Source organism: Agelaius tricolor, unplaced genomic scaffold (assembly GCF_023055355.1).
Source record: "Agelaius tricolor isolate 1412-34295 unplaced genomic scaffold, bAgeTri1.0.p SCAF_11, whole genome shotgun sequence".
NCBI lineage: Eukaryota > Metazoa > Chordata > Aves > Passeriformes > Icteridae > Agelaius > Agelaius tricolor.
In genome coordinates this window covers 3,071,265-3,090,725 of record NW_027269271.1, presented here as the reverse complement: position 1 = coordinate 3,090,725, position 19,461 = coordinate 3,071,265, and the positions used below count along the sequence as shown (strand labels likewise).

General features: G+C 51.8%; 1 protein-coding gene across 9 annotated transcripts in view; it reads left to right on the top strand.

Moving 5' to 3' along the window:
- Positions 1 to 19,461, top strand: part of CACNA1E (calcium voltage-gated channel subunit alpha1 E) — a 161,968-nt gene that overhangs the window by 72,490 nt on the left and 70,017 nt on the right. For all 9 annotated transcript variants that reach the window (XR_011680517.1, XM_071435840.1, XM_071435838.1 and 6 more), the window contains exons 6-8: positions 4,302 to 4,405; positions 5,575 to 5,727; positions 6,447 to 6,628. Coding sequence is in view for 8 of the 9 variants with exons in the window: in XM_071435840.1 (XP_071291941.1) it covers positions 4,302 to 4,405; positions 5,575 to 5,727; positions 6,447 to 6,628 (439 nt within the window). In the remaining variant the exon portion in view is untranslated. The remainder of the gene's footprint in view (positions 1 to 4,301; positions 4,406 to 5,574; positions 5,728 to 6,446; positions 6,629 to 19,461) is intronic.

The following is a 19,461-nucleotide window of genomic DNA, read 5'->3' as shown; positions in this document are numbered from 1 at the left end:
GCCTAAATCTGGCAGCTTTTTTCAAATAACTTGGATGGTGAGATGTAATTTTAGTTTGGGTCCTTGCCTAAAAATAAAGAATAATTATTAGCACATCAGACGTGGATATTGTGAGTGATCGAAAAGGGTTTAAATTGTTCTACAGATACCAGAGCTGCTGCCCTGTGGCAGCACAAAGGTCTGTCACAGCCCGAGTCCCATCTCAGGAGCTGTGAGAAACCTTAATTCAGAAAGTTCTGGCTGATAAGGTTTATTAAAAAAAATTATTAAAAAAAGGCATGGCTAGAGGGTAAATAAACAATTGCCAGGTGAGATATGCTGAAGTCCCAACCAGCAAGATGTGTTTGGAGCATTGGATTTATAATCAGCAGTGCTGCCTGTGCCTACCAGAAAAGCCTGGTTATCCAGGAAAGGGGATGTGTGTAACTTCCAGCCACAGAAGGGCTTGGGAAAAGTTATCCATGAGAGGGGATGTGTGTAACTTCCAGCCACAGAAGGGCTTGGGAAAAGCAGCCAGCAGCCAGGCTGGCGTGCCTGGAAGCTTGGTTTGCTTTTCCCAGCTGCTTTATTAGGTGTGAGGGTGGTGTAGGGCTGCTCAGCCCGTGCCCAGAGGCTCTGGGCTGGCTGGGATCAGAGTGCTCTCTGCCCTGGCTGCCTGCAGGAGGATGTGCAGGCACCTGTGTCACACCTGGGTCAGCTTTTTGTCACCGCCCGGGTGACAGCGCCGAGTGCCACCGCCTCGGTCTGGTGATCTGTCCAAACCTCCTTCCCAAAGCGCTCGTGATGTCCCCTGTCCCCCGGAGAGGACAAGGAGCATGTCACCTTGCCTGTCACAGAGGAGTCCCATTCTTAGCAGCTAATTTAGAGCGCAGGGAAGGAGTGCCCTGGAATCGCCCGAGCCTTGCCTGGAGGCTCAGCACGGGCTCTGGAGCCCTTCACACAAATCTGGGTTAGCTGAGGACTTTGCAGCCAGGTGCTGCTCCTGCCCTGGAGGCTGGAGGGCTCCACCTCTGCTGCTGTCACCAATATTGTGGATGGGATGTGCCTTGGCTTGTCTGGCCCTTGGTGCTGAACCAAACAGCGGCACTGTGGTGTTTCGCCCCACAGACACTTTTGGCTGGCTGGGTGTGTGGTGTTTCACCCACAGACACTTTTGGCCGGCTGGGTGTGTGGTGTTTCACCCCAAGGACACTTTTGCCTGGCTGAGTGTGTGGTGTTTCACCCCACAGACACTTTTGGCTGCCTGGGTGTGTGGTGTTTCACCCCACAGACACTTTTGGCTGGCTGGGTGTGTGGTGTTTCACCCCACAGACACTTTTGCCTGGCTGGGTGCTGTAGCTGGGCACTGGGGACAAGTCCAGGCCTGCAGGAGCTCTGGTGGTGGTGGGATGGAGCTTCCCCCCATAACTGGGGCTGCTCCTCTGGTTTCCCTCTGTGGAGAAGCTTTAAGGTGATGGTGAAGGAAAGGAGTCAGTTCTGATGGAGGGTTTGGATCCAGAGCTTTATTCTGGCCCTCAGGCCTCTGAATGCAGCAACAGCTCCAACAGAACTCCTGAACCATGGGATTGCTGTTCCTTTGAACCCCGGGGAGAGGGGCAGGGAAGGGGTAGGGAGCCACCAAGCAGGTACAAGGGACAAAGGACACCTGGATGGCCCAATGCCCCCAGGGGTAGAGGGCATCTTTTGGATCTGCCCAATCACTCAATGCCCTTCTGAAATGCCAGGATTGACAGACAGTGCTGGGAGGGGTCAGGGTGGGGAAAACAAGGGTGATTGACACACCTGAGAGGGAATCTTCAGAGGAGAGACCCGGGGTTCTGGGGTAAACCATGAAATCACAACGCAGCACACCTCCATCCATGTGGCACCATGGCTCTGTGCTGAGGGGACAGAGCTGCCCACCCCAGTGCTGCTCTGCTGCAGGAGCTGGGCTGGGCTGCAACCTGCAGCCTGCCTGGGAGCATCCCCAGCCCCCTGGAGCTCCTCAGCTGCTGAGGAACGTTTGAAGGAGCTGGCTATAAACCTGGAGAAGAGGAGGCTCAGAGGTGACCTTATTGCTCTCTACAACTCCCTGAAGGGAGGCTGGAGACAGCTGGGGTTGGTCTCTTTCTCCAGGCAGCATTGACAGAGACACAGGATGCAGTCTCAAGCTATGGCAGGGAAGGGATAGGTTGGATATAAGGAAAAAATTTTTCACAGAAAGAATAATAAAATCCTGGAATGCTCTTCCCAGGGAGGTGGTAGAATCACCATCTCTGGATGTGTTTAAAAACAGACTGGACATGGCACTGGGTGCTACAGTCTGGTTGAGGTGTTGGGGCATAGGTTGGACTCGATGATCTTGGAGGTCTCTTCCAACCTCATTATTCTGTGATTCTGTGATTCTGGGATTCTGGGATTCTGCGATTCTGCGATTCTGCGATTCTGGGATTCTGCGATTCTGGGACTTTGTCCTGGCTGGAGTCAGCACTGGGGCTGCTCCTGCCCCTTTGGGAGGTTGGTGCCACTCCAGGGGCTGGGACATGAGGAGCAAAAGCTGAAGGAGGGTTTCCAGCATGGTGTTGGCACAGTGTGTCCCCTGTGCTGGCATTTTGGGGAGCACTGGGGTACCCTGCTCTCACTGGCAGGGTGGGTGAAGGGGTGGGAAGTGATGAGGTTTTTTGTCCCTCCCTCGTGCTGCTGAGTGGCCGTGCTTTATCATATTTATTGATTTTGATCTTACAACCAATTTAACAGCACAGCTCTCCCCAGACTCTGGCTGCTCCTGACTTAATTAAGTCCCTTTTCTGCTCTCCTGTCAGTGCTGTGGGCAGCAGGGGCTGGGCACAGGCTGGGGCAGGGAGACTGGGTGTGCAAAGGGAAAGTGCCAGCAAGGGTAAAAGATCCCTGTAAATATCAGGGGTGAGCAGTGTGATACCCAGGGGGTTGTGGGTGATGCATGCCACTGCTGCTGGGGCCTTGCAGTGGGGCAGGGAGGAAGAGGAGGCTGGGGAAAGGAGCTGAAGCAACCCGGTTTGCAGATGTGAGAGCTGCCAGGGTATCCTAGGAAACCCAGCCGCCTTTCTGGAGGGACAGGTTGGTACCTGCTGTACCTCAGGGAGAGGGTGAGAGAAAGAGTGCTAATTGCTCAGCACGCCAGAGAGCTGCTCTGGCCTGTAATTAGATGAATTAGTGGAACAATGACCCAATTTCCCTCGGTTTTTGGATTGCTGCAAACAGCCCTGAGGTTGCTGCCTCCCTCTGTCCCGTTCTCCTCCCCATCCCCTCCTCTCCCACTCCCTGCTGCTCTACTGCAACTTCTCTGCTCCTCTCCCAGCCCCTGGGGACCAAGCCTGGATGGGAGAGGATTCTGCCAGCATCCCTGAGGTGCAGCACCCCTCAGCATCCCAGAGCAGGTGCAGGAGCCCTGAGTGTTCCCACTGCTGCACTCAGTGTGCACCAGCCTTCCTCCTTGCCCCAGTTTGTTTTCCAGAGAGGGGCTTGGGAAAAAAATTAAAAAAATCTTTGTGTTTTAAAAGAAAACCTCTGGAGTCCTTCCTGTGCCTGCTGGTTGCCTTCCAAGGTCATCAAACTTTCATTACTATAGATTTTGGAATGTGTGCGAGGTTCTGGGCTCCTTCTCAGCAATCCCAGAGGTGGGACTCTGAGGAAGCTCCATGTGTGGAATAAGCCAGGGCAGCTGATGCCTGGAGGTGCTGCCACAGGAGCACGGAGGGGAGGGACTCACGTCCCTGAGGTGCTGCTCCTGGCCCATATGCCACCTTCCTGGGAGGGATCCTGCACGATCCTTGAGACCCTGGATGGGATCCGTGGGTGATGTGGGGCTGTCCCCAGCCATCCTGGGATGTGGGGGCTGCTAGGGCTGGGGAGGGTCCCTGTGTGGCTTTGTCTCATTATAGCTGCCCATGAATTTGGGTGTGAGCATCAAAGGAGGCTCACTGACCTCTGGGAGGAGTTAATCTCTGTCTCTGCCTAGGGACATGGCTTGAGAAGCTTCATGGCTTCCCCAGCTGGTTTAGGAAAAGATTTCCTTGGAGAAAAGTGGGGAAAACTTGTTTATTTAACAGGCACAAGCACAAAAAATGAACAATATTACACAATAAAACCTCTTGGTGCTCCCAAGAGATGACAAACCCAGGAAGTCCCCTTGGTGGGCTGTAGCCTGGCTAGCTCAGCCAGCAGAGCACGGCACTCTCAATCTCAGGCTCGTGGCTTCCCCCTGGCCTGCTTTGACAACATGGCACTGAAGTGGCCAAGAGCTTTCCCTGGGCTAACTGTGCTCTGTCCCTGTGTGCCCACAGCATCCTCGCCACGGCTGGGACACACTTCAACACCCACGTGGACCTGCGGACGCTGCGGGCCGTGCGCGTGCTCCGGCCGCTGAAGCTCGTCTCGGGCATTCCCAGTAAGTTGGATCCTCCTGATTCCCTCCCTGGGGGTCTGCATCCATCCCTGATGGCCCTGGGGGGAGAGGGGTCCTTGTGCCACCTTGTCCTGATGCCTTGTGAAGGCTGACCTACAACAGAAGCTGGACAGAGCTAAAGAATAAAGCAGGGATTTATTAAGAGGCCTCAATGGATCCACCTTGGGCAGCACAAGAGCCCAGCCAGGGCTGCACCCAAGATGAACCAAAATGGTCACAAAATGGACAACAGGTCATGGGGTTTCTCCCTTTTATAAGTTCTGCTCCATATTGGAGTTAATTGTCCAATTACAGCTCCAGCCCATGCAGTCCCATCCTTTTTGTTTTTCTCTCTTCAGCCCACGTTGTTTGTGCTCCTGGGCCTGAGATTTGGATCATTTGTCCTTGGTCCCCAGCTGGAGCAGGAATTGTTTTGTCTCCCTGCTCTGTGCACAGAGCTCACCATCCCCTAATTTGAACCCCAGACTCACACACTAAAGCAGCACAGAATCTGAAAAATATAAAATGCTCAAACCTGAGGCATCAATCCCACCTTTCCATCTAGTGAGAGCTCAAAGGTGGTAGCACTTGGTGTCCCTGGGTGGCACTGTCCTCTGCAGAGCTCGCTGGCAGCTCCTCTTCCCTGGCCAGAAGGCAGTGGGTGGATCCTTTCAGGACTGGGGTTTGTTCAGGGGAGATTTCTTGGCTTTTTCGTTTTTTTTTCCCCCTTTTTGTTGCAAGATTTCATCTGTTGGCACGGGGATAAATAAAGAAACTAGGCTGCTGCTGGCACCAGTGCTCCTGTCCCTCCTGCTCTGGGCACTGGCAGGGCTGGATTCATGCCCTGGGGGCAACAAGGGGGACAGAGATGCACAAGCCATGTCCCACCAAGTCCAGGTGGGGCAAGGACAGGCTGGACATTGGAGTGGGGACCAGAAACAACCTCTGCTGGAGGCTGCTCTGTAGCTTGGCTTTCCTTCCCCTGCTTTCCTCCAGGATCCTCCTGCCCAGAGGGCTCCTCCAGGCTGTGCTTTTGAATTTCTCTGTTGGCTGTCCATCCTCTCTGCTCCCTGTCTTACTTCTGCCAGATTTGGAATGGATGAGTCTCTGGAAGGGGCTTTGCACTGCTGCTCTGAGCTGTGTCCTTTCTCTCATCTCCTCTCCTCTCCCAGGCTTGCAGATTGTCCTGAAATCCATCATGAAGGCCATGGTGCCTCTCCTGCAGATTGGCCTGCTGCTCTTTTTTGCCATCCTCATGTTTGCCATCATCGGCCTGGAGTTCTACAGCGGGAAGCTGCATCGAGCCTGCTACACAAACAATTCAGGTGGGGACAAAGGCTGGGCACCTGTTGTGTTTGTGGGGTGCCCTCATGGCAGGAGGGAATGATAAATCTCACTTTATGTCCTCAGAAGGCTAATTTATATCAAGATACTATTATATTTATTTATTTAAGATACTATATTATATTAAAGATACAATATCATAGTTTTATATTATATTACAACATTTAAGTATTACAATATTTAAGTATAATATTTAGTATATTATAATATTTAAGATACTATATTAAAGAATATGAAACTAAACTATACTAAAGAATATTTAAGTATATTATAATATTTAAGATACTATATTATATTAAAGAATATGAAACTAAACTATACTAAAGAATACAGAAAGGATAGTTACAGAAGGCTAAAAAAGATAATAATGAAAACTCCTGACTCCTTCCAGAGTCTCGATACAGCTTGACCCTGATTGGCCAATGAGTTAAAACAATTCACATGAAACCAATGAAACAATCACCTGTTGGATAAACAATCTCCAACCCACATCCCAAAGCAGCAGGACATAGGAGAAGCAAATGAGATCATATTGTTTTCCTTTTTCTCCGAGGCTTCTGAGCTTCCCAGGAGAAAAATCCTGGGTGAAGGGAAAATATGAATGTGACAGGCACTCTCTCCACATCCCACGAGTGGGAAAAGATCTGGGATGAGCTGTCCCTCACCTCTGCCTCCTTTGTCTCTCTGCTGTGTGCTGCAGGTGAACTAGAGGAGCTGGACCCTCCCCATCCCTGCGGGGTGCAGGGTTGCCCCCCGGGCTATGAGTGCCGGGAGTGGATCGGTCCCAACGACGGGATCACGCAGTTCGACAACATCCTCTTTGCTGTGCTGACTGTCTTCCAGTGCATCACCATGGAAGGGTGGACCACAGTCCTGTACAACGTGAGTACTGCTGCTCTGGGTGGGCAGCTGGAGGCTCTTTCTGTGTGCTGGAAGCTCAGAAGATCCAGGGTTTGCTTTGTGATGGAAATGGTTTTAATCTTGCCAGAGTCTGGGTATGTTCCTTGCCTCCAGGCAAAGGGAGCTCTAAGGGCCTGGTCCTTATCTCTGACATGGAAATGGGGTTAAATCTTTCCAGAATTTGAGTGTGTTCCATGCCTCCGGGCAAAGGGAGCTCTAAGGGCCTGGTCCTTATCTCTGACATGGACATGGGGTTAATCTTTCCAGAATCTGGGTGTGTTCCATGTGTGTTCTATGCCTCTGGGCAAAGGGAGCTCTAAGGGCCTGGTCCCTATCTTTGACATGGAAATGGGGTTAAATCTTTACAGAATTTGGATGTGTTCCATGCCTTCAGGCAAAGGAAGCTCTAAGGGCCTGGTCCCTATCTCTGACCCAATTCTCAGAGCAAAACCTCATGGGCATGTCCTGCAGTGATCCTCCTGCCTGAAGGCTGAGCTGGAGGCTGTTTCTGTGTGCTGGAAGCTCAGAAGACCCAGGGTTTCCTTTGTGATGGAAATGGGGGTTAATCTTTCCAGAGTCTGGGTGTGTTCCATGTGTGTTCCTTTTCTCCAGGCAAAGGGAGCTCTAAGGGCCTGGTCCCCATTTCTAACTCATTCCAGAGAGCAAAACCTCATGGGCTTGTCCTGCAGTGATCCTCCTGCCTGAAGGCTGAGCTGGAGGCTGTTTCTGTGTGCTGGAAGCCCAGAAGATCCAGAGTTTCCTTTGTGATGAAATGGGGATAATCATTCCAGAATTTGGCTGTGTTCTTTGCCTCCAGGCAAAGGAAGCTCTAAGGGCCTGGTCCCTATCTCTGACCCATTTCTGAGAGCAAAAACTCATGGGCAGGTCCTGCAGTGATCCTCCTGCTTGAAGGCTGAGCTGGAGGTTCAGAAAATCCAGAGTTTCCTTCGTGATGGAAATGGGGTCAGTCTTTCCAGAATTTGAGTGTCTTCCATGCCTCCAGACAAAGGGAGCTCCAAGGGTCTGGTCCCTATCTCTGACCCATTTCTGAGAGCAAAACCCCATGGGCAGGTCCTGCAGTGATCCTCCTGCCTGAAGGCTGTGCCTGGGGAGGCTTCCTTCCTTGTCTGTGCTCCCCAGGGCAGCTCTGTGACAGTGGACACGTTTTCTGGGCATTGTAGAGGATGTCTGGTGGCCTGGGAAAGCTTCAGAGCTGTTCTCAGACCCCTTGTGTGGGGCAGGGCCAGCATTTCAGCATCCAGCAGGGAGCTGAGATCTTTGTGCTGATGGAGCAGGGAGTGCCTGGGCTGAGTTCTTGTGGTTTGGAGCTGCTGATGCCCAAGCCCTTGGGGTGCCCAGAGAGCAGCTTGAGGGCAAAAGCTCCAGGAGATCCCAGAGTGCCATGTCACCGTGGGTGACTGGCCATACAAACATGGTGGAGTTTGTGGGCTAGAAGGATCCGTGCCTGTTCTGTTCCCAGCCTCATTTCAGCTGCAATTTTGGCGTCACTGCACCAGGAATGTTTTTATACCCTGGTTCCCATAACGCCCGGGGATTTGCAGAGTGGCATTGCTCTGCAGGAGGCAAATTGATGGCATGAGGTGGGGAAATGCTGCAGGAGGGACTCTGGCACTGGGGGAAAGGCTGGTTTTAAACCCCAGGCTGTCAGCATTGGGGCCCCCCTTCTTGCTGAATCTGTTCCTCTGGGGGTGCAGGATGGCCTGTGTAGACAGATGGATTGTGAAACCAAGACTGGAGTAGAAAGGGGAGAGTTCATTGCAAAGGCTTGACCTTTCCATGAGGATTTGGTTTTCCTCTTCCTGAAGGAGAAGGCAGTGTCAGGATCTTGCTGTGTCAGTGTGGGAATTAAGCAGGATTGAACCACCTGAGAGTTCAAACCAAAAAACTTCAATTTTGTGTCTGTTTCTGGTGTGTCAGTGGGATTAGAGACTCACCCACAGCACCTGTTGCCCAGGTATAATTAAGTATGTCTGTGTATATATATATATATATATATATATATATATATATAAATAATTGAGTATATTGAGTGGTTTGCCAGTGTATCATGTGTAGCCTGTGCATGCCTGGGGCTGGTGCCAGCCACCTGCCCTGAGCCTTGCTCTTGTGTTAATGTCTCCCTGCAAAACCTGCTTCCTACTTAATTAAGTCCCTTTTCTGCTCTCCTGTCAGTCCTGTGGGCACCAGGGGCTGGGCACAGGCTGAGACACAGAGACTGAGTGTGAAAAGGGCTCTAGGGAAAGTACCAGCAAGGGTAAAATATCTCAAAGGTAAATATCAGGGATAAGCAGTTTGGTTTTCCTCTTCCTGAAGGAGAAGGCAGTGTCAGGATCTTGCTGTGTCAGTGGGGGAATGAAGCAGGATTGAACCATCTGAGAGTTCTGACCAAAAAACTTCAATTTTGTGTCTGTTTCAGTGCTCCCTGTGTCTCCCCCTTCCCAGCAATCAGCAGCAGCACTGCCCATGCTGGAGTCCTGCTGGTGGGGGTGTGAGGCCATGGGGAACAGATGGGCAGTTTCTGGTCTGATGGACCTCAGGGGTTTGTTTGAGTGAGTGTGGTCCCCTGCTGGTTGGGGTGTCCTTGCTGGGGAAGGCTGGAGCTGATCCCTTCAGTGTCTGGGACTTGCTGATTCATCACCTGGGTCTGAAAACCCAGGGGCTGGGAGCCCTGAAAACTGTGCCTCCCCTACAGGAACCCCTATAAATAAATAAATAAATATCATATTTTTATATTTAAAATAAATCAGGAGGCTCCTATATATAAATATTATATATTATATTATATTATATATTATACATATATAAAATATACATATACACACAATATATAATATACATTATATATAAAATAGGGATTTACTACCCTAGCTGCTATATTGGGGGGCTCTCTGGAACCTCTGTGGGGATCCAAATCATCTTCCCAGCCCTATCAGCAAAGCTGGGCAGAGGTGCTCTGTCACCAATGTCACTGTCACGCTCTGTCACCATGTTCCCAACAGCCAGGACCATAAATAAGGTGCCTCCCATCCCTGTTGCTCTGCAAAGAACCAGCTGTTAGTGCTGGGAAGGAGCAGGGACCTTCCTTGGCTTTTCATTTAATGAGAGTTTGTGGCCTTGGAATCATTAAATGCTGCTGATTCACCTCGGGGGGAGGCCAGAACTGGAGTTCCCAGCACTGCTGGGCTGCACCTCCTGCCCTCCCCAGGAATTTTCCAGGGGCCTCGTGGTGCAGAGGTTGTGGGTGCTCGGTCCTTTTGCTACTTGAAGCCACAAAAATGGATTTTTGTCTTTCTTTTTTTTTAATAAGAAGATGAGGGATGCAGTTTTTGGGGGATGCAGGAGGACAGGGGTGGCCAGAGCTGGAGTTCCCAGCACTGCTGGGCTGCACCTCCCATCCTCCCCAGGGACTCTCAGGGGTCTCATGGTGCACAGGATGTGGGTGCTTGGTCCTTTTGCTGCTTGGAGACAGAACAATGGATTTCTGTCTTTTTTTTAATAAGAGGATGAGGGATGCAGTCCCTGGGGGAGGCAGGAGGAGGGCTGGGAAACCACAGGGGTGCTCTGCCATCACCTTCATCACTTGGGGCAGCAAGGCAGAGCAGGCTCCTGCTGCTAACCATGCCCAGGCCATGCCCCACGTTTGGGGGGCTCCATTTTCCCACTGGGATAAAGCAATGGGGGGCTGTGTCCTTGTGGATTAACACTGCAGGGGAGAGGGAGATGGCAGGAAAACCACTTTAGCAATCTCTCAAAGAAATTGCTTACTCTAGAATTCCCCTGTGTGACTGTTATCATGATTTTAAGATCTGTTTTTCCACCATTCTACCAGGTCTACAAGTGTGGCTCCTGGAATTTGCAGGCAGCATTAAAATAAGCTAATTTCCACATGGGTTATTTCATCCCTGTGGGTTAACAACAAGCTAATTTCCACATGGGTTATTTCATCCCTGTGCTTGCTTTTTGCTTTCTTCGTGTCAGCTTTGCCTTCATGAAGCAGAAATCACAGCAAGGGTTGAAATAAAAGAATTGTGGGGTGTTGGTGCTTTTCCACCTCCTGTCCCTGGCAGCTTGGAGGACTTTGATTTCTTTTGGAGGGGAGTTTGGCTTTGGGATTGCCTCTGTGGTCTGAAACAGGGGCTAAGAAGTATTTTGGTTTTTTTCTTGTCCTGGAGCAGATGTCCCTTCCCTGGGCTGGCTCCAGACCAAGCCTGATTTCTGTGGGGAGCAGAGGGAAGCACAGACACTCAATGTCCTGCTCCTCTGCCTCTGGGCTGGCCTGGGGCAGGGACAGGGATGCATTTGTCATCAAACAGTGCTGCTGGGGCCTGGGCAGGGCTGCAGCAGTGGGGCACAGGTGACTCTGGTGGCTTTGGATGCTCAGCCCAACTCTCACAATCCCAGGAAGCAAAGGGGAGAGGGGTTTGAAATTTGTATTTCCTGAGGGAGCTGGGAGGGCTCACCTTTGGAGAAAAGGAGGCTCAAGGGGGACTTTCTCACTTCCCTACTGTCATGGGAGGATGGTAGTGCATCCATCTATTTTTTGCCTCTTCTAAAAAAGTCTCCATAACCTTAACGAAAAAGTTTCTCTTCCTAACTAAACTAAAAAACCCCTTTTTAAAATATAAACTAACTAAAAATTTCAAGGTTTATTTCTTTACATTATCAATCTGCAGCAGGAGGGGAGCGTTTGCTGGGGGAAAGAACACCGAGCTGCTGGTGGCTTCCATAAACACCTCCCAAAATGCAGCAGTGGTGGGCAGAGCTGTGTCCATGTCCTCTGGGGAGCTGGGTCTGGGTCTTGTAGCCCCATGCAGAGCTGGGCAGCTGCAGCAGAGAGCCAGGGGGATGCAGGGCTGTGGGTCGGGTGCCAGTGTGAGCTGTGAGTGCGGGCACGCTGCAGGAGTGGCTGGGGAGCAGGAGCTGCTGCAAGGATGGGGGTTTGCAGCATGTGTGACTCAACCCCCACGTGCTTCCAGCATGCTGAGGGTGCTGGGGCCAGGAGGGGAGGATCCCCCCAGTGCCTGGGATCTCCTCTAGGCTGGGTGCAGAAGGGTTTGGGTGAATCTCACTGTGTGCAGAAGTCAGTTCAGGCTGGGTTTGCACAAGTTGGCCTGGACTGGTTTTGTTTGTGAAGCACCAAACTCGAGATCACAGGATCACAGAATGGTTTGGGTTGGAAGGGGCCTTTTAAACATCATCCAGTCCAACCCCTCTGCCATGGGCAGGGACACCTTCCCCTCATCCAGGTTTCTCAGAGCCCCATCCAACCTGGCCTTGAACACTTCCAGGGATGGGGCATCCACCACAGCCTGTGCCAGGGTGTGACCACCCTCCTTGGAAAGAAATTCACAGAATTCACAGAATCACTGGGTTGGAAGAGACCTTCAAGGTCATTGGGTCCAACCCAGCCCCAACACCTCAACTCAACCCTGGCACCCAGTGCCACATCCAGGCTTTGTTAAACACACCCAGGGATGGGGACTCCACCTCCTCCCTGGGCAGCCATTCCAGAATTTTAAGTTCTTCCCTATATCTAATTTAAATCAATCCTCTTTCAAACTGAAACCACTACCCCTTCTCCTGTGACAACAGGCCCTGACAAAATGTTTGTCCTCATCTTTCTTACAATTAAAGTACTGAAGGTCTTTTGCTGGAGGCTGCCTTTGGAATGCAGAGGCACATCCACCCTTTTTGAAACAGGGGCTGCTCAGGCCAGCCTGGTCTGGGATGCTGGGGAAGGGAGGTGTGTTGATATCATGGTCATGCCAAGCACAAGGGTCAGAGATGTGAGCAAGGCTTGGCTCTTCTGCTTCCTGCCCCATCCACATTTGCGCGTTGGAGGGGGTCAGAGGAGGAATCTGTTGCAGAACAGTTGTTTTTCCGTGTGTGTGTGTGTGTACAAAATTGCTCAATGCATGTTGGCATTGATTCCTGGGGTTTCACAGGTGTCCCTTGGGGTGCTCAGCACTCACCTGCCCTCCCTGAAACACTTTTGTGTAAGCAGTGTGACACCTGAGCATGGTGCAGCTCTGGGGGGATTCCTCCTCAACCTTTTGGAGAGTGGGGACAGTGCCTGGCTTTCCATAGAGGCAGCAAACTTAATGACTTGAGCAGAGAGGATTTTCCTCTTTTTGGGGGGTTTGCTCAGATCTGGGATGAGCCTGGAAACCTCCCTGAGCCCCAGCACTTCCAGGAGCTGCTGCAGATCCTCTGGACACTGCAGTCTGTCTCCTGGGGTCCCAGGGTGTAAGACCCTAAATGAGAGATGCAGGACTCCAGGGACTCTCCAAAATGCAGTTTATTCCATCCAAGATGTTACAGCAGTCCAGGGTGGTGGGTGACAGAGCTGTGCCCACAGCTGTCAGCTCCAGTGCAGGCAGGCCTGGAAACCCTTTGGTTTAGGTTACAAAGCATTCTATACTTTTCTTTGCTGAGCATCTTAATACAGTAGAACCAATCTATACCTTAACTATTATCTATAGCCTATCATAACTGCTATAATTACCATATTCATGTCACTATTCTCCAATCACTCAAAGTTAGTACATTACTGTTTAAGTTATAAGTTGTTTTTCAGTTTTCTTGCAATAGAAACTCCTGAGACCTTTTTGCTGCAACATTTGCTGCCTTGTTTGCCTGTGCTGTTGTTCTGCTTGGTAAAAACATCTTCTTGTTTGGGGTGGGTTTATCCTTTGCTCTAAGTCATAAAAACCCCTTCTAACTAACACACCCTTTGCCTCCTTGGTTATCCAGTGAGACTGGCTCAGCAATTCTTTTCTTCTATATCAAAACTTGCTTCCATCTCTATTCCTTCTTCAGACTTTACATTCAAAAATCTTTCTGCCAAGCACACATATCTCTGAGACTTTCTTGTCAAACTTTCATCCTTCCAACACCAGGGCAAGAGCTGCAGCCATGCCAGCTGTGCACCAAGGGTTGTGGGAGCTCTGCTGGTGGTGCAAGGATCCCAAAACCAGTGATGGGCTGGAGGATCTTGGTACAGCAGGAGGCTGATGCATAACGGTGGCTGCCAGCAAGGAGATGGGAAGAGGAGAAGGAGGAGGAGGAGGAGGGAGAGGTGGGAGGGATGGCAAAAAGAGGGAAACCACCTGGTTTTTTAGCCCTCTGTGCTCTGGGATAGCAACAGGGTCTCCAGCCTGCGAGGAGAGCAGGAGTCCCTTCTTATGTGTTTGAAATTAAACCACAGAGCACACAGAATCTGCTGGAAGGGAGGAATGAAAATGTGATCAGCAGGCAGAGCTCGGAGCAGCTCGGCAGCGAGCAGGGCCCGCGGTGCCTCTGCAGCGACTCCCGGCGCTCCCGGCCCGGCGGGACGGGCTGGGCTGAGGGAACAGAGGCTGCCAGAAACTCCCCAGTGCCTGTGACACCCCGGGACACCATCGGAATAACACCAATACAGCCGGATGGGGCGTGTCTGAGCTTGTCTGGTCCTTGCTGCCGAACCAAACAGCGGCCCTGTGGCGTTTCACCCCACAGACACCCTTGGCCAGCTGGGTGTGTGGTGATTTCACCCCACAGACACTTTAGGCCGGCTGGGTGTGTGGTAATTTCACCCCACAGATACTTTTGGCTGGCTGGGTGTGTGGTGTTTCACCCAGAGACACTTTTGGCTGGCTGGGTGTGTGGTGTTTCACCCCACAGACACTTTTGGCCGGCTGGGTGTGTGGTGTTTTCACCCCACAGACACTTTTGTCTGGCTGGGTGTGTGGTGTTTCACCCCAAGGACACTTTTGGCTGGCTGGGTGTGTGGTGTTTCACCCCACAGACACTTTTGGCTGGCTGGGTGTGTGGTGTTTCACCCCAAGGACACTTTTGGCTGGCTGGGTGTGTGGTGTTTCACCCCACAGACACTTTTGGCTGGCTGGGTGCTGCAGCTGGGCACGTGGGGACGAGTCCAGGCCTGCAGGAGCTCTGGTGGTGCTGGGATGGAGCTTCCCCCCATAACAGGGGCTGCTCCTCTGGTTTCCCTCTGGCAGAGAAGCTTTAAGGTGATGGTGAAGGAAAGGAGCTGGTTCTGATGGAGGGTTTGGATCCAGAGCTTTATTCTGGCCCACAGGCCTCTGAATGCAGCACCAGCTCCAACAGAACTCCCTGAGCCCGTGGTTGCTGCTCCTTTAACCCCGGGGAGAGGGGCAGGGAGCCACCAAGCAGGTACAGGAGGGGAGGGACAAAGGGACAAACGACCCCTGGATGGCCCAATGTCCCCAGGGGTAGAGGGCATCCTTTGGATCTGCCAATCACTCAATGCCCTTTTGGAATTCCGGGATTGTTGGGAGGAAGAAGGAGAGGTGATTGACACACCTGGGAGGGAATTATCAGGGGAGGGACCCGAGGTTCTGGGGTAAACCCTGAAATCACAACACAACAGGACAGAGCCCTTTCCTCCTCCCTCCTCTGAAATGCTGCTTTAAGCACGGTTGGAGCAGATTCAGAAAGGAGAGTGCAGGTTCCAACCCAAAGGTTCAAGCCCTTCCCAGCTCACAAAATGAGCTGTTTTGCCCCAAATGGCTCCAGTTGGTGCCCGTGCTGCCAGGCACGTGTGTGGCAGCCAGCCTGCTCTCCCCTCTCCTCCTCCCTTTGGGAAAACAGAGCACTTTCTCCTCACTCAGCAAAGCCAGACCCTCACCAGCTTGCCAAATGTTCCTGCCTTTTTTTTTTTCTCTTTTTCTCCCTTTCTTCCCCTTTTTCCCTGTGTGTGTGTGTGTATGCAATGAAATGACACAGCAAGAAACAAACTGTGTCTGCTGGATCCCATCTTCCAGGCATGTTCCATCAAAAGCTGCCTGCCCACACCCTCCTCCCTGCCCACACTGGGGGAGCTCAGGGGGGCTCCTGGGGGTACCAGGGGGGCTCTGGCATCACCCAGCAGCTCCAGGCTCAAGGGTGGCAGGTGGCAGGGGGGGGTCTCAGGGCTGCCTTGCTCATCTTTGTTAAGCCCAGGATTTGTAATTCCATTAGCAGGCTTGGTGCTGGTGTTGGTGAGGTGTTGTATTTGCAGGGTCCCTCATGGCAGGGAGGATGAATCTGATTCTATGTTCTCAGAAGGCTAATTTATTATTTTATGATACTATTATATTAAAGACTGTTATACTAAACTATACTAAAGAATGCAGAAAGGATACAGACAGAAGGCTAAAAAGATAATAATGAAAACTCGTGACTCTCTCCAGAGTCCTGACACAGCTTGGCCCTGATTGGCCAAAGAGTGAAAACAACTCACAGCAGAACCCAATGAAACAATCACCTGTGGGTAAACAATCCCCAACCACATTGCAAAGCAGCAAAACACAGGAGAAGCAAATGAGATAATATTGTTTTCCTTTTCTCTGAGGCTTCTCAGTTTCCCAGGAGCAAATCCTGGGTGAAGGGATTTTTCAGAAAATATGAATGTGACAGTGAGGTGTTGGAAAGCTGGTTCCACACCTCTTGGTGGATGTGCTCCTGTGCTCCAAGGTTGGGTTGTGGGGCTGTTGGGGTCTGTGAGTGAGGTTGTGCAGGGGTCTGTTGCCCCAGGGCAGCACAGCTGAAGCTGGGGATGTTCCTCCATGTAGGAGCATCATAAAGCAATGAAAAAATCCTATTGTGGGACCCAAGCTGCCTCTCTGGGCTTGCAGAACGCCCAAAACAAAGCAGGGATCCAGGTCCCATGAGGAAACAGCCCCAAAGGTGATCCTGTGGAAGCCAGGCCCTGCTGCAGAGCCCAGCTGGAGAGGCAGCAGTGCTGGCACTGGAGAGAACTGTGAAGCTTTACAAATGCTCCATCAGGAAAAGCTCATTCTGCATTTCCCAAAGGAATATAAAAAGCCTGTCCCAAAGTGCTTGGGCGAGTGATGGGACCTGCTCAGCTGTTCAGGGAGCAAGGCAGGAACCTGGAATTTCTTCATTAAAGGAGTTGGTGTAATTTAGGGATTAAAATTCCTGTGGCTACCCTGAATTCTGCAAACAACAACCTCCTGATACCTTCAACAAAGGGGAAAAAAACCCCTATGGGAAGGCACAGTGGACCAAGATGATGAAGTACAGAGGGATATCAAGGACAAATGATGCCCCAAAGGAATGGGAAAAGAGGCTGCTCCATCAAGACAACGACATCTTGGTGCCAAAAAAGCCTGAGGAGTGGTTGGGAGAGTGCTGGGGAAGGTGCAGGAGGGGTCTGGGCAGGGGGAAAAGGGAAATTTTAGGAGCAATAGCAGAGGGATCACAGTGAGGGATGGCTGTGGGGAGAGGCAGAGCAGGGGGCACACACAAGGACTGGGTTTGTGCATCGATGCTGGGGCACCTGGGTGCAATTCCTTGGTGGGTTGGAGGAGAGCAGCAGCAAGATTGCTCTCAGTGCCTGTTTCAAATATTTTGAAAACGTTGGATTTTTAGTAATGCTTCTAGCAACACATTTTTTGCATTCCATTTAGGAAACAGAAAAATGAAATGCATGGTGTCCTTTTCCTGCTTCCCCACTCTGTCCCTCCCTGCACACACTCAGAGAGAAGATTGTGCTGAGCTGTGTGTCCTCCTCTGGCATTATTCCTGCCTGTCCCTGGCACCCCAGAGCTTCCCAGGGCCAGTGGAGGGCAGTGCTGGGGTGCCCACCCTGCTGGAGCCCCTGACACCTGGCCATGGCAGCATGTGTCCCACCCCAGGCCAGTCCTGGCCTTGCAGAGGAAATGCTCCCATTTCCTCATTAACCTGATTTGGGAGAGCAAAGCATTTCCATTCAGATCTTGTCCAGTGCCAGGGTCACTGATGGATCCCAGGCAGGGAGTGAAGCATGGCCCTGCATGCAGGAGATTCAATTACTGCCATTAAAGGGAACAAGGAGATCTGTTACTGTGCTGGGGAGAGCAGCAGCGGGTGGCAGGGGCTGCAGGGAGCTGCTTAGGCCAGGGAATCTGCTCAGAGGTATTTTTATAGCTCATTTTCTCCCCCTTTTGCTGGGCTGTGAGGCTGTGGCTGCTGGTCTGTGTGTGATTCTCAGCTGGATGCAGCTGTGGTTTGCAGAGAGGAGCAGGTCAGGGGCTGGGGAGGTGATGCTGGGGGACACCATCAGCCATGGCAGGGGCAAAATTTGCTGTCACCACCAGGCAAAGACCATCAGAAATTGCCAAGCCAAGGATTTGAAGCACAAATCATAGAAGCTGTGGTGGTTTTGCACCAGCTGTCCTGCTCTGCAAGCACCTGAGAAGTGCTGGGGAAGGCAGGCACAGCTCCCAGGGCGAAGGCCCTTGAGATCCATGGCTTTCCCCATCATCCCCAAACTGTGTGAAGGCAATCCACACCCTGCTGCTCCCTGAAAGCTTTGGGTGCCCAGAGGTCCCCAGTTCCCCTCCTCAGTGAGGGAATTGCTCCCTGGTGGGCAGTGGAGTGGCCATGAAGGCAGAGGCACAATTTGCTGTCACCACCAGCCAAAAACCATCGGAAGTTGCCAAGCCAAGGATTTGGAACACAAATCCTGGAAACTGTGGTGGTTTTCCACCTGCTGTCCTGCTCTGCAAGCACCTGAGAAGTGCTGGGGAAGGCAGGCACAGCTCCCAGGGCAAAGGCCCTTGAGATGCATGGCTTTCCCCATCATCCCCAACCCTCTGTGTGAATGCAAGCCACACCCTGCTGCTCCCTGAAAGCTTTGGGTGCCCAGAGGTCCCCAATTCCCCTCCCCAGTTCCCCTCCCAATGGAGGGGCCACGAAGGCTCCCTGCACAGCCTGAACCTGCTCTCTGTGTATTTTTAGCCAGGAGAGACTGACTTTAAGGGGTTTATTGAGGTTTTCCCCCCTCCCTTCCCCTATAGCAAAGAAATCCTGAAGGTTCCCATGCGCCGCAGCCCGAGGGAGGGGACGTGTGGGCTGTGAGCTTGTGCTGTGCATTCAACTTGAGGATATATTTAGATTTCTTTAGATTTCTGGCCCCCCGAGTGAGACCTGCTTTTGCAGCTTCCCGCGCCTTTTCCTGCCCTTTGGGGGGGGGGGAAAAAAAAAAGAAAAACCAAAAAAAACCAAACAAACACCACAAGAGCTGCCTAAAGAATAACCTTGTGCCTGGGGGTTGAGAAGCAGGAGCTGCTGGGGGCTCTCTCCCTCAGGAGGGTCCTGCTCCCACATCTTGCTGGTGTCATTTGTAGGCTCAGAGGGCTTTCCTGGCAGCAGGAGGGGGCATGGCAAGGTGTGAGCGTGGTGGTTTTTGGTCTGGTGGCCACAGAAGGGTTTGGGGGATGGTGGGGTGCGTAGTGAGGAGGAAGCATCTCAAAGGGAAGGGAGGAAGGAGCAAAGATTTGGCACCAAGCAGCTCCTCCATTTCCCAAAGGAATATAAAAAGCCTGGCCCAAAGTGCTTGGGTGAGTGATGGGACCTGCTCAGCTGTGCAGGGAGCAAGGCAGGAACCTGGAATTTCTTCATTAAAGGAGTTGGTGTAATTTAGGGATTAAAATTCCCGTGTCTGCCCTGAATTCTGCAAACAACAACCTCCTGATACCTTCAACAAAGGGGAAAAAAACCCTATGGGAAGGCACAGTGGACCAAGATGATGAAGTACAGAGGGATATCAAGGACAAATGATGCCCCAAAGGAATGGGAAAAGCGGCTGCTCCATCAAGACGATGACATCTTGGTGCCAAAACAGCCTGAGGAGTGCTATGATGACCATGGCAAAGTTGTGTTGACACAGACCTCCTGCAGGAGCAGCGAGCAGCTCCCCACCTCTGCAGGTGGAAGCAAGGCCCAGTGAAATGACACCTGGAGAGATGTGGGCACGGATGGACATTTCAGCCCCACTTTTGGTCAACACA